Source organism: Nylanderia fulva, unplaced genomic scaffold, assembly GCF_048542155.1.
Source record: "Nylanderia fulva isolate GAGA-0341 unplaced genomic scaffold, ASM4854215v1 Scaffold93, whole genome shotgun sequence".
In the NCBI taxonomy this organism is placed as follows: Eukaryota; Metazoa; Arthropoda; class Insecta; order Hymenoptera; family Formicidae; genus Nylanderia; species Nylanderia fulva.
In genome coordinates this window covers 318,702-333,120 of record NW_028191058.1, presented here as the reverse complement: position 1 = coordinate 333,120, position 14,419 = coordinate 318,702, and the positions used below count along the sequence as shown (strand labels likewise).

The 14,419-nt window shown below is 31.9% G+C and overlaps 2 protein-coding genes across 2 annotated transcripts in view; both read left to right on the top strand.

Annotated features, from left to right (window-relative positions):
* Positions 1–2,752: 2,752 nt before the first annotated feature.
* Positions 2,753–14,419, top strand: part of LOC114943195 (muscle-specific protein 300 kDa-like) — a 126,039-nt gene continuing 114,372 nt past the window's right edge. Inside the window, 1 exon segment of the mRNA XM_085489991.1 lies at positions 2,753–3,893. Within this exon segment, the coding sequence (XP_085346117.1) occupies positions 3,161–3,893 (733 nt within the window). The 5' untranslated portion in view covers positions 2,753–3,160.
* LOC146719583 (uncharacterized) lies at positions 7,466–9,871 on the top strand. Its single transcript, XM_085489974.1, has 2 exons — positions 7,466–7,687; positions 7,759–9,871. Exon 2 carries the CDS (start codon positions 7,858–7,860, stop codon positions 8,980–8,982), a length of 1,125 nt encoding a protein of 374 aa, XP_085346100.1. The 5' UTR covers positions 7,466–7,687; positions 7,759–7,857; the 3' UTR covers positions 8,983–9,871.

The following is a 14,419-nucleotide window of genomic DNA, read 5'->3' as shown; positions in this document are numbered from 1 at the left end:
TGCAGAAGAAAATAGGATAGAATCTGTAGAGACGTGAACGAGTTATAAATAGACGTGACGAACACCTGCTGCGCATTCGCAATCGTTACGTTCGCTTTTCCTGTCCGGAGACATTTCGTTTTGCTGGATACATCGGTTCACTAATAGATTGACGGCATAAATGTTTCAAGACCGTTCTCGATTCGTAAAATAATATCTCAGATATTACGCTTCAAGATTTGTCTTGGTTCCTCGACAAATATGTTTTTATAGTCCTTAGTGAAATTTTAATGAAGGAGAACCTTTATCTCCTTTTTCTTTTAATAATTCATATTAAAGCGATAAGATATTTTTGTTAGCTATTAAAATTTAGCACTATTAAAAATTTTTTAATGTTTTATTGTTTTTAAATTTTTATGATATTTAGACGCACGCATATAATTTAGGAAAAATATATAGGTGATACATGTTTGTTAACATTATCTAGAGTAACAAACATTGTTAACTTAAAAAAAATTTTCTATGTCCTAGAATAATGTCAATTAAAAGTAGGCTGTTAATAGATCATGGAGGATCTAGATGCGTTCATTAAAATTCTTGTCTACCTCAGTTGTGCTTAATAAATCTTGCAACTTGTGTGAGCCTAACTCGTGCCTTAACGGGATAAATGTGTATAAAATTTTCAAGTTATGACGCTCTCATGCTAGATATGCGCCTTGTATTAATTAAAATTTAAAATGCAGGATGCTTTATAATTTATGGAAACCGCGTTGGATTCATCACGTCATCGAATAGTTCAAGGCGTTAATAAAAAGAACTGCCTATATTATAAATATTATATTACTGTCACTGTTTATTAGTGAAAGAAAATTGATATTTGCAATGTAGTTTATTTGCAACAAGTAATAATCATTACATCGATCTATGAAATAATCGATCAAATTAATGATTTCTCATGCGCAATTAATTATGCATCTACGTGACGTAATTTATATGATTCATATTTGTATTTAATCATAACTGCTAATAAGTAGCATATATATTTACGTAATATATTACTGAAAGCTTAATTAAATTTTTCAATTTTAATTTTTCTTTAACTCTACGAATTATGTAACGCGTAGTTTAACGTGTAGCTTAAAAGAGAACAGATAAAGTGGGTGTTCTCTTATGCCTTAAGATTTTTAACTTGTTTGATTACATTAAGCGTTTCTAAACTAGCTCATTTCGTTTCGCATATGGCATCCAGCTTACTGTACAGCTTTATTTCAGTTACATTTCAACTAAACAAGAATTGACAAAGAAAATTTTGTAAGGATGTTAGCTTTATCAAAGACTTAAATAACTATTGCTTTCTTCTTGTAATCATTTAACTCGTTCTTTTAAGTATTTCAAATTTTAAAAAAATATATAATTGTATATACAAAATGATTTATTTTAATCACCCCAGACAAATATTTCGGTAAATATAAAAGATACGAAAAAACGTTTCATATAAAAGTTTCATGACTTCGAGGGGGAGATAAGACGGTATTATTGTTTGACCTTAGATAATTGTTTGAAAGTCATTTTTAATTACTTGAATGGAAACTCTTTTTTTTAATGCATATTTTTGCAGCTTATCTTAAGAGCTTTTTAAAATACTATAATAAAATGTTTTTTTTTTCTTAAATACTTTTTAAGTTATAAGGCTTAAAATTTACAATATTTTGACATAAAATACTGGTGTAAGAAAAACACATAGTTGCTTTTAAGAAAAAGTACGTAACTGCATATTACAAATTACATACGTTTTTAAAAAACAATTATCTGTTTTCTTTATACCAATTTATTGATCTCATTATTGCGTACATAAAAGTATTAAAGTAAAATTACCGAAAACTAAATATTTTAAAAGTATTTTATATTTTCAAATATAAAATTATTTTTTAAGTATAAAAAATAAAATTATAATAAACATATAAAATTATTTTTAAAAATATTTTATATTTAATTTCCAAAACTTGTACACTCCAAGCCTTTGGAAAGCTTTTGAGATAAGCTACAAGAATATGTAATGAAAAATAGAAAGTTTTATTTAAAAAATTGAAGGTGATCTTCAAATGATCCAAGGTCAAACCAATAATACACCATTTTATGTTTCTCTTGAAATCATAAAACTTTTGTATGAAACGTTTTTTCGTATCTTCTGTATTTTTCAAAATATTTGCCTGGAGCGATTAAAATAAATCATCCTGTGTACATATAATATATTAATTTTTTAAATTATTTATATTACTTTTTTTTCAAAAATTTGAAACATTTTCTTTTTTGTGGATGTATAGCAACGAGCAAAATCTTGTTACCTACAATTGTTATCAGAGTCTTCTTCATTTTTTTTATAGCTATCATAAAATCACACATGTTCCATGACGTAACACGATCTCGCTCCGTGATTGCATAATAATCGATTAATCGCAAGTCGTTCGAATTAGTTTCAACTTTTGAAAGAGGTAACATCCGAAACGAATCAGTCGAATTACCGGTCGACGTCGCGCGATAAAAGCGAGAGTGCCGGAAGGATAGGAAGAGGCAGGATATAAGAATTGATCGGAGTAAAAAAAAAATAAAGAACCACCAGAAGACGAGCCACGAACTTCTTCGGAGGGGAACAATCGGGTGGTCTACCAGCGCTGCGCGTCGTCTCGTATCGCGTCATCGCGAGCAGTGGGAATGGCGGTGATAGCAGACGGAGGAAACCTCGACGAGCCGGCAGTATCGAACCGCCGACCGTCGCGCACGGTCACCATATACATTCCGTATTTGTGCATTTCATGCGCCAGTATATATATGAATATACAGGCGTATATACCTAGTGGCAGCGCGTGCGCGCGCGCGCGCGTGCACACACGTTTTCTATGAGATCTGTATATAAGTGCGCATTCTAATACAAAAAAAATATTCGAAGCATTCCTATTTGCCCGTACGATTGCTAAAAGACACCGTCGACATTCTACTTGTGGGCTCTAAGTAAGGTGACGTAGGCGCGTACGCGTCATATGCAACCCAGTGTACAAGGTGTGGTGTTGGGAGAACAGGTGTTAGGTGGCTGGAGTCTAAAATTAGGGGAGCGAGAGATCCGAGTTAGATAAGTCAGAGACGTGGTCGATTGACGATGAAGTGAGGGAATAGCCTTTCGAATATGTCGTGGACAACTCCACCCAGGGGTAGTCCGACTCCTCCGAGGGTGGATAGTCCCGGTGGTGGCGACACCGGAGGTACCGGCGACACCGGCAGCCCGAGAACGCCACGCGGTGGCCGGCTGCGTGACCGAGTGAGCTTCTTCGAGCAGATCTGGTCAGCTGGACGTAGTTCCAGCACCGAGGATCTCTTGGAGAATGCTGACGCACGCAGGGCACCCTTTCGATCGCCCACGCACCGGCCTCGACCCTCCTCCAGAGCGAGCAATTCCTCGTTCGAGGAGAGCTTCGAGCGTCTGGTGGAGGAGGGCGAGTTAAACGGCGCCAAGGTTGTCAAATTCGAGAAGATTACCGTGAGAAAGAGCGTACGGGAGATCAGTCTGGATAACGCGGCCAACAATGACGATATCATGACCGTTCAGCGGTTAACGGAATCCAACAGAACCCCTAGTGAGGAACATCCTCTCGAGGATTCGGCCTATCAGTGCCATGATGTCCATAGTCACGGCAGTAAATCCAGTTCGGTCACCTCCTTCACGAGATTTCCCTCGGAAGAGAGTCTGTCGCAGAGGAGATGCAGTAGTTCACGTGTGGCCCAACAATTGGGTCCTGATGATCGGCCACCATCGGAGTGGTACGCCGAGTACCGGAATCAAAGTTTCCAGAATGTCGCGGCAAGGATCGACTATATGCGCAGCAGAAGCGAATACGACGCACACATTGCCGAGATCAAAGGTACAAGTGTCACTTGATCTGATCAGAATGAAGGATTCCTAAAGTTGCTATCTAGGGAACTCTATAATCATCTTTTGCGTCATCATTTTTAGTCATCATTTCGATAGTCTACCCCTAACAGCACACATATCCCGAAGACGTTCAGAGAACATCCTGAAAATGTTCGAATGTCCTCTGAATATCCTCTGAATATCCTTTGAATATTTTTTGGATATGTTGTGCTATTAGGGACGCGTCTCGCCGGCCGGCGAGATTCCTTCAGAAAGCATTGGTAATCCTCGCACAAATATCTGTGACAAATATTCCACAGTTTGCCGATAGATTAATAGACGCAGTTGCAGTTATCGATTATCCACAGTATTGTCTGTATTCGATTAAAAAATTTTGGCGCATACGCATAAGATTATTTGGGTCTTGGTCGCTTAATGCATTGCAAAGATTAGGTTTCAGGATTTGCAGAATCGAATTTCCCTAATAGCACATATCCCGAAGACGTTCAGAGAACATCTTGAGGATGTTCGGATGTCTTCTGGATATCCTGTGAATGTCTTGCGGTGTACTATTAAGGTCATTTATTTGAAATTGAGTCAAAACATTTTTAAATCTCCTATCTCCACAATCTTAGATTTGTTTACGGACATCAATAATTTTCGAGTTATAAGCGATTGAAAATAAAGGGTTTTTCGCAAACTAAGCCTTGTAGAAATAAAATATTAACAAAACCACATTCTCTAATAAATTAGAGTTTACTTTAATAAAATTTTAATTTGGTTTAGTTATAAAGATACATGATGGCAAAAATTGGAAACATGCAAAAAATGATGACCTTCCTCAACATTTTTGCTGAGGAAAAATCGTCTCCAAATAACAAGATCTACTTGCATATTTTCGGTGTGACATTTTATATCAGACACCCTGTATATACAGAAGTGACACATTTTAATCTATAGATCAATATATCTCGGAAAGGACTTTGAGTTAAGAAAATTCAATACACAGGTGTTGAAAGAGATCGAAGAGGTCATCGCAGAAAAAATTCGATATGTGTGTGTGACTTTTTTATTACCTATGGAACTATTGCGTAACATCACTATTCGTGATTCAACGATAAATTGCGTATGAAACATAATACGCGTTAATGATGACGATCACATTTACTTTAAAGTTCGTACATCTCATATTTATTTTTCTGCTCCTAACACTCTTCTAGAAAAAATTTGAAAAAAATTCTGCAAATATAACATTACACAATAATTGATACAAAATAATATTTAAGGTCAGATAGACATAATTATTGTACATTACCATAAATGTACAATGAAACTGATCTAAAATAATTAATATAAATTAATATAAATAATATAATTTAAAGTTATATTAAAATATAAATTAATATAAATTAAATCTAAATAATTAATTGTAAATAATTAATATAAATTATTTTCACATATCACTTTCGTAATAACTGAAATTTTGTCGTAATTTTGGCTTTCGTTAATGACAGATTAATCGAGTCTACAAAATTAAAAAAAAAACATTAAGGCTCATTAAGAGAGAGTATCTCGTATCATGTATCCTCGTGCAGCGAAAGGTTGCCAATCGTTCTTAATGATAGAAAAGCAGAATTTCTGGCATTCTGTAGCACTCTCGCATGCCGCAGTTTCTGCAATTTACTCGATAAGTAACGTGCCTGTGCTTTGTAACATGCGATCATACTTCATCATCTGGGAAACATCAATTATCAAACAATCAAGAAACAATTTCACAAACAAATATAGGCTCCGCTGGACTAATAAAAAGTGATACCGTATTAATGAACTCTTTGATCTTACAATTAAATGGTACAAGTTTACTTGCGACGGATCTTTGGGTTTCGTTATCATGCTTGTTTTGATCAAAGTTTTATCTGAAATATTATCAGTAAGATATTGTTGAGATTTTAAAGGCTTTTTAAATTCTTATTAAATGGTCGAAGAAATTTATGCTAAAATACTTGTTTTCCCAAATTTAGTTCTACTCCAAAAAAGATCTTTTTTAAACTGACAGTGTTAAAGAGCGCGAAGATAAGCAGTATTTATATGTTTACTTGTGTATATGTGTTATTACATGTACAAATTTTTATTTTTACCACGCAAAGTATTTCTTAATCTAATTTTTGATATATCAATTAACGAGTATTTGACACGCTAAGCTTCGAATTAAATGCCGTGATAAGACAGCACCTTTCCATAAAGAGTCGTAGATATATATTCGCACGTCTGATAAATCGCTTGAGTTATCGTATGAATGTCAAGGCCAATGTTTAGTTATCTCTAATCTCAGGGCTGGCTTTTCGATTGGTGTTGAAGTCGTTAAGCCCGCTTTACTGGTCAAATATGAAGTAGGTCAGCGGTTGGCCATCAGACTAGATCGGATTGTTGTCGGAAGAAAGGCTTCTTTCTTGTCATAACAAAGCAACATGTCTTGCATATTCGCTGATTTCATCGCATATGAAATATAATACACAGTTCAAAATTTTCTGTTTTGACAGATATCACATGTCCCAAACGGTCCACGAAAATTTTTGTGTTAATTTAACATAATATGGATATGTTAAATAGAGACACAAATATTGTGTTAATATTTTAACATAAAATAAATACAAAACTTTAAATTATTTAAATTTTATGTAAAATTAACATAGTTTTAATGTAAAAATTAACAAAAAATGTGTTAATTTTAGATTTTATCATCCCTATTTATATTATAAAATAGAAAATTAACTTTTTTCTGTAAATTTTAACAGATAAATCTTGTCATTAATAAAGCAGAACATATTTATTTATGTAAAATTAAAAATAGATGCACATTGGGTTATTTTTACACTTTTTCAGTTGTTTTAATAATTTAACATTTAAGTTCAATTAACAGAACAGTAATACTTATGTTAAATTAACACGTGAATGTGTTAAATATTTAACACAAAAATTTTAACGGGGATCATTTTTAACAACAAAAAAAATAAATGTTTCTACTGTGCAGAAATATACGTATTTGCTGAAAGACTTTTGAATCTTTTTAATTTTTGAAACAGTTGTCTATTATTTTTTTTTGCATCGAATTTTAATGATAAAATGCATAAAAGTTTCGCGAGTTTTATATGCGACGATAAAATTATATTAAAACTTTTAATAATTCCATTTTTATTGCTAGAAAGCGATTTATTGGTTGTTAATTTTTATTACAATGCTTAATGGCCGTGTTGTGATCAATAATTTAGCAAAACAGAATTTTCGAAAAATATTTAGCGTTTAATGATCACAAACATAGTAAAATAACTAAAATGGATGTCGGATATTAATATTTTAAAAATAAAATGTTTAATACTATCGAAATCAATTTATAAGACAAAGTTTAGAAATAGAAGAAAGAAATTTAAATCACATTATGGGTATTGCTTTCTCTCTCAAATGAACAAACTTAACAAACATTATTATAGATTAATTATTTATAATATAGAGAATTATTTAATTATTTATATAGATAAAAAATATAAAGAATCCCTTAATATTTCGAAAAATATATGTAAAGAAAGTACGGGGTACTTCCTTTTGAATTATCCCGCGCACGCTTACGGGGCGCAGGTGTAAATAGGTTTCTACACACACAAAAGGAGACAGAAGAAAGTAAGAAAGAGTGACAGGAGAGAAGTGACCACGTGTAAGGATTAATGTATAGGTTACGAATGTATAGACTGTAATTGGGGAAGAGACAGAGTGAATAATTGACATTTAATGTCGTTTCTCTTTTTACAGGTAAGCTTAGTAAATAGTTGTAAATAGGAACAAGAATAAGGGGGTGAAATAAAAGAAAACTCTTTTTACAGGAGAAACTCAGTGGTGTTATTGTTCCCGTCTTTACCTAATTAATATCGAAAGAATAAGAATCCTTATAAAACGACATTATTGTCAAGAAAAGCAGGACTATGGAAAAATTAAGATTCGATTTTGTTGTGAAAGCAGCAGGAGATGGGAAAACCAACGTAATTACCCTAACCTCAATTGGAACACAGGAAAACAAGAACTTCATTATGCCGGCAGAACACCAAGCAATGAATTTACACACAATTCTGGAAAAAACAAAAGCTTACGGCAGAATAAGGAATACGCTAAAAAAAAGGCACCAGAGGAGAGGAATATGGATAACTCTTACAGAAGATTTGAGAAAAACATACCTGGATGAAGAAGAAAATATAATGTTTAATGAATATTATTTAGAAGAAGCTGAGGGAGAAATAGTAGAAAAGAAAGACACCGAAGTCACAGAAGACGCTATGACTAAATTATTAGAAAAACTCATAAACCAGCAGCAAAATTATGAACGTCAAAATCTACAAAAAATCTCAGAGAAATTTATATTGGAAAAATACTCAACAAAAAGTACCAATGCCTATCAATGGGTACAAGACTTTGAGAAGGAATGTCATCGCTTTGAGATAATACAAGATAGAAAGAAAATCGAGATTTTCAAACTATTTCTAGAGAAATCTTGCCTAGATTGGTACAGCAGCATGATGATAAAATTATCTATAGACTCAGAGTGGGAAAAGTGGAGAAAAAGTTTTATTGAAACTTACGCAAATAAAGGATGGAGCCAAATTAGATATGCAATGTCATATAAATACCAAACTGGCTCACTGCTAGAATATGCAGTGAAGAAACAAAAGCTTCTATTAGAAGTAAGGAAAACTATTGATACTGGTACATTAGTAGATCTAATAGCTGCAGGTTTACCAAATTTCATAGCAGACAGGATTGACAGAGAGTCATTACAAGAAACGGAAGACTTATTTAATGAGATAGGAAAACTAGAGCACATGACTGAAAGAAGAAAATTTGGAGAAAAAAAAATTTTTAACCAAAATGGAAATAAAATCACAAAAACACCATGTAAAATTTGTGAAAAAAATAACAAAGGCTCACGCTATCACCCCGAAGCACTATGCTGGTTTAAACCGAAAAATAATGAAGAAAGAAAAAATGAAAGAATAGAATTTGTAAATAATTCTGAGGTAGAAAATGCATTGATAAAAGAAAATCCAAAAAACTAGATTTAACACCATTGATTAAAGTAAAGGTACTGCTTAACGAGACTCTGGAAGTGAATGGCATTTATGACTCCGGTTCAAACGTATCTTTGATAAATTCAAGATTACTGAAAAAGGAGACAAGCAATACCACTAATACAAATTTAAAAACAATCAATGGTGTTAAAAAAGCAGATGGAGTAATAACAGTAAAAATAAAAATCTTTAATATAGAAAACATGATGGATATTTTTGTTATAAACAGTGAACATTTCAATTATGATTTCCTAATTGGCCTAGATTGTATAAAAAAATTTAAATTATACCAAAATGAAAAATTAGAAATCAAACAGAGGATAATTCCAAACCTACAAAGAGAAGAAAAGAAAAACTACACAATAAATTTTAACGAACACATAGATAGGGAAAATTTTGAAATAGTAACGGACCATTTAGAATATGAAGAGAAAAATGAGATTGATAAACTTATAGGAAAATATGGAGCAACATTCGCAAAAAATAAATATGATATAGGAACAGTGAAGAATTATGAAGCTCACATAGATCTATTAATTGAAAAATACCCTAGTAAAAGACCATATAGATGTACGATGGAAGACAGGAAAGAAATTGAACAACAAATTGCTAAATTACTAGAAACAAAATTAATTGAAGAATCATATAGTCCATTTGCCGCTCCGGTAACCTTGGCATACAAACGAGAAGAGAATAAAAAAACAAGATTATGTATAGACTTTCGGGACTTAAATAAAATAGTAGTGCCTCAATCACAACCGTTCCCCTTGATCGAAGATCTTATGGAAAAAACAAGAGACTGCAAGTACTTTTCCACACTAGACATAAACTCAGCATTTTGGGCAATACCGTTGAAGATTGAAGATAGGAAAAAAAACAGCATTTGTGACACAAGAGGGTCATTTCCAATGGACTTGTCTACCATTTGGGTTGAAAACCTCGCCAGCGATTTTCCAAAGGATTCTGAGTAACATTATAAGAAAACATAAACTTGCGGACTTTGTAGTCAATTATATCGATGACATACTAGTTTTTTCGAAAACATTTGCAAAGCATATGGAACACCTGACACAATTATTAGAAGCAATAAAGAGTGAAGGTTTCAAACTAAAGTTTTCAAAATGTGCATTTGCAAGAAATTGGGTAAAATATTTGGGGCACATAATACAAAACAATTCAATACGCCCATTAAAAGACAATCTAGTATCAATAAGAAATTTTCCTACACCAAAAACACAAAAAAACGTTAGACAATTCTTGGGAAAGATAAACTTCTACAATAAATACGTAAAAGACAATGCAATTATCTTAGACCCACTACATAATCTGCTAAGGAAAAATCAACAATTTAGGTGGACGGAAGATTGTCAGACATCATTCAATAAAATAAAAGATCTTCTTTGTCATCAACCAGTCTTAGGGATATTTGATCAAAAGCTACCAATAAACATATACACGGATGCTAGTTTGAAAGGAATAGGAGCAATTCTAAAACAACTACAAACAAATGGAGAAGAAAAACCGATCGCATATTTCTCAAAAAAACTTAATGAGGCCCAAAAGAAAAAAAAGCCATTTATCTGGAATGCCTAGCTATAAAGGAAGCTGTAAAATACTGGCAACATCGACTCATAGGACAAGAATTTACAGTTTTTTCGGACCACAAGCCGTTAGAAAATATGAATATAAAATGTAGAACCGACGAAGAACTGGGTGAATTGACATACTATTTATCCCAATACAACTTCAATATAAAATATTCACCAGGAAAATATAATCTAGAAGCAGACTGCTTAAGCAGAAACCCGGTTTTAGAACCTAATGAACACGAAGATGAACAGCTAAAAATTGTAAACCTCATAAAATCAGAAGAAATTATTAGCGACCAAGAACAAAACGAAGAATTGCAGATTGAAAAAGAAAAAATGATACAAAAGGATAAAATATACTATAAAAAGAAAAGAAAAAAACAAAAGATTGTACTGTCAGAAAAACTTAGCATAGAATTCATAAAAAAAATTCATGAGCACTATTGCCACATAGGTATAGAACAAATGAAAAACAAAATTAGCCCTTTCTACACAAGCAAAAATTTACTGCTGAATATAAAAAAAATATGTAAAAACTGCACAATATGCATACAAAATAAATCTAGAGGGCAAGATAGATATGGCCTAATGTCTCACTTAGGACCAGCGGAACAACCGTTCGAGATTATATCAATAGATACTATTGGAGGATTTGGAGGATCAAGATCGACAAAAAGATACCTGCACTTACTAGTCGATCATTTTACAAGATACGCCTGGACATTGACATCAAAAACTCAGAGTGCCAACGATTTTATAAAATTAGTAGAAAAAATTACGAAAGACGAAAAGATTGGCATGGTGCTAACAGACCAATATCCAGGAATAAATTCGAAGGAATTTAAGAATTTTCTAGAAGAAAAAAAAATACCATTGATCTTCACGGCAGTAAACTCACCTTTCTCCAACGGGCTTAACGAAAGATTAAACCAGACATTGGTAAATAAAATAAGATGCACAATAAACGAGAGAAAAAAAAAATTGCATGGACGACAATTGCCCAAGAATGCACAAAAAGATATAATGAAACAGAGCATACAGTCACAAGATTTACACCAAAATACTTACTGGAAGGGGAAAACACTACAATTTTACCAAAAGAATTGAAACAAGAGAAAACACAAAGCGACCTACAGAAAGACAGAAAACTCGCTCTTCACAGGACAAAACAATCACACAACTACAACAAAAAGATATTCGACAAAAGCAGAAAACAACGGGAATTCAAGGTTGGAGACATGGTTTTTGTAGAAAACAGTAACAGACTGAACAGGAAAAAGCTAGATGAGCTGAGGATCGGCCCATATAGAATCTTAAAGAAAATATCAAATTCTATATACGAAATAGACACTGGACACAAAAAAACGGAGTCAAACATGTTTCACATAACGAAACTAACACCGGCACCCGTTACGGACGAATGAAGAAAACCACATTAGTCATCTGTAGGAGGAAAAATTTTTTTTTACAAAATTTTGTCCCCAAGCGGGGAGATGTAAAGAAAGTACGGGGTACTTCCTTTTGAATTATCCCGCGCACGCTTACGGGGCGCAGGTGTAAATAGGTTTCTACACACACAAAAGGAGACAGAAGAAAGTAAGAAAGAGTGACAGGAGAGAAGTGACCACGTGTAAGGATTAATGTATAGGTTACGAATGTATAGACTGTAATTGGGGAAGAGACAGAGTGAATAATTGACATTTAATGTCGTTTCTCTTTTTACAGGTAAGCTTAGTAAATAGTTGTAAATAGGAACAAGAATAAGGGGGTGAAATAAAAGAAAACTCTTTTTACAGGAGAAACTCAGTGGTGTTATTGTTCCCGTCTTTACCTAATTAATATCGAAAGAATAAGAATCCTTATATATATATTTTCGTGAAAAATGTTTGAAACAAAAGTTGTGAGAGCTTCAAGTTACGCATTATATTGTAATATTATAGTATGACCTTGAATAGCATCATCAAAGTCACAAAAATCACTTTAAATTTTTTAAATAAAAATTCCATTTTTTATTAAATATTTTTTGTAGCTTATCTTGACAGTTTTTCAAAACACTATAATAAAGTTTCTTTCCGTTAAGTATTTCTCCAGTTATATGAGAATACAATATTTTGACATAAAATATCAAATATCTTGTAAAACATTCGATTTTCGGTAATCTTACCTGAATACTTTTATGCCCAAAATAATGAGACTAATTAATTGATGTGAAGAAAGTAATTGGTTTGAAGAAACAATATTTGTAATTTGCAATATATATTTTTATAAATCAACTGTACTTTTTTAATGTATTGGTCTCATTATTCTGTGCAAGTTCTCTGTCGTTGTGCGAGCTTCGCAATAATGATTGAGCAAATGAGAAATTAATTAAAAAAGGTCGGTCAATCCGCACGCGACGGGAGAAACAGTCGAATGTTACGCAATTATTAGGCGATAAATAGAACCACAGCAGATCGACAATAATACGTTAGATGACATCAAGCTGACGAATACTTTGTTTATAATCATTGTTACAATTCGTTTTCGAAAGATTTTTATATATGAACTGGTAGGGATATACACACAATAGAAACATTTTTGTGTTAAATATTTAACACATTCATGTGTTAATTTAACATATTACTGTTTTGTTAATTGAACTTAAATGTTAAATTATTAAAACAACTGAAAAAATATAAAAATGACACAATGCATCTATTTTTAATTTTACACAATAAATATGTTCTGCTTTATTAGTGACAAGATTTTTTTGTTAAAATTTACAGAAAAAAATGTTGATTTTTTATATTATAATATTTATAAGTAGGGATGATAAGATCTAAAATTAACATATTTTTTGTTAATTTTTACATTAAAAATATGTTAATTTTACACAAAATTTATTATAAATAATTTGAAGTTTTGCATTTATTTTGTGTTAAAATATTAACAGAATATTTGTGTCTCCATTTAACATATATCCATATTATGTTAAATTAACACAAAAATTTCTGTGGACCGTTTGGGACGTGTGATATCTATTAAATTTAACAGAAATTTTTCAACTGTGCATGTTCGCGATATATTCCACTCATTATCTTTGAGCACAATGAGAGCGTAAAAGTAAGAGTCCATATATTATCATATTATCACGCACAATATCTTGTGCGAAATGCAATTGTTCCGTACAATTATTTTAATTAGCAATTATTAGATTAATTATTTCTGCAGAATATATACAAAGTCCCGGGACTTCTTAATATTTTGAAAAATATATATTTTCGTGAAAACACACGATCAATTATTTTGATATTTTTATATTTGATAAGTTTTATCCTACACGCGTATTATTGTCTCTTTTTTTAGAACTTATCTGAAAAAAGATGAAAATATGCTATCTGTCGGGTAAAACTTACCAAGAAGTTGGAAAAATCAGCCCAAAGTCAAATAAATTTTGTCCGATACTTTGTCGTTTAACTTTTTGACGATCTAAATATAATTCGAAAACGCACAATAAAATAATCGAATAGATAAAATAACGATGAGCTCCGTGATGCATTAATCGTCTAATAAATCATTAATCTCTACATTGTAAAATATTTGTGTAATTTAATATTGCGCGTATATACTAAATGTCTAATAGTAATTGTCATAACTTTTATATGCAGATAGAGCGAATTAATAAACTGAACAAAAAACAAAGTTTGTTTTACCATATTTGCAATAATTAAAGAGAAATTAATTTTTTAAATTGGGCAATCCATGCAAACTTTAATTAATTATTATTAATTATTTTGAAACTTATAAGTATTATTATTTATAATAAAAAAGTATATTTAAAAAAATTTAGCATAAAA

Excerpts from the sequence above, each read along its gene's own strand:
- LOC146719583 (XM_085489974.1), top strand. The coding sequence starts at position 7,858 with ATGGAAAAATTAAGATTCGATTTTGTTGTGAAAGCAGCAGGAGATGGG.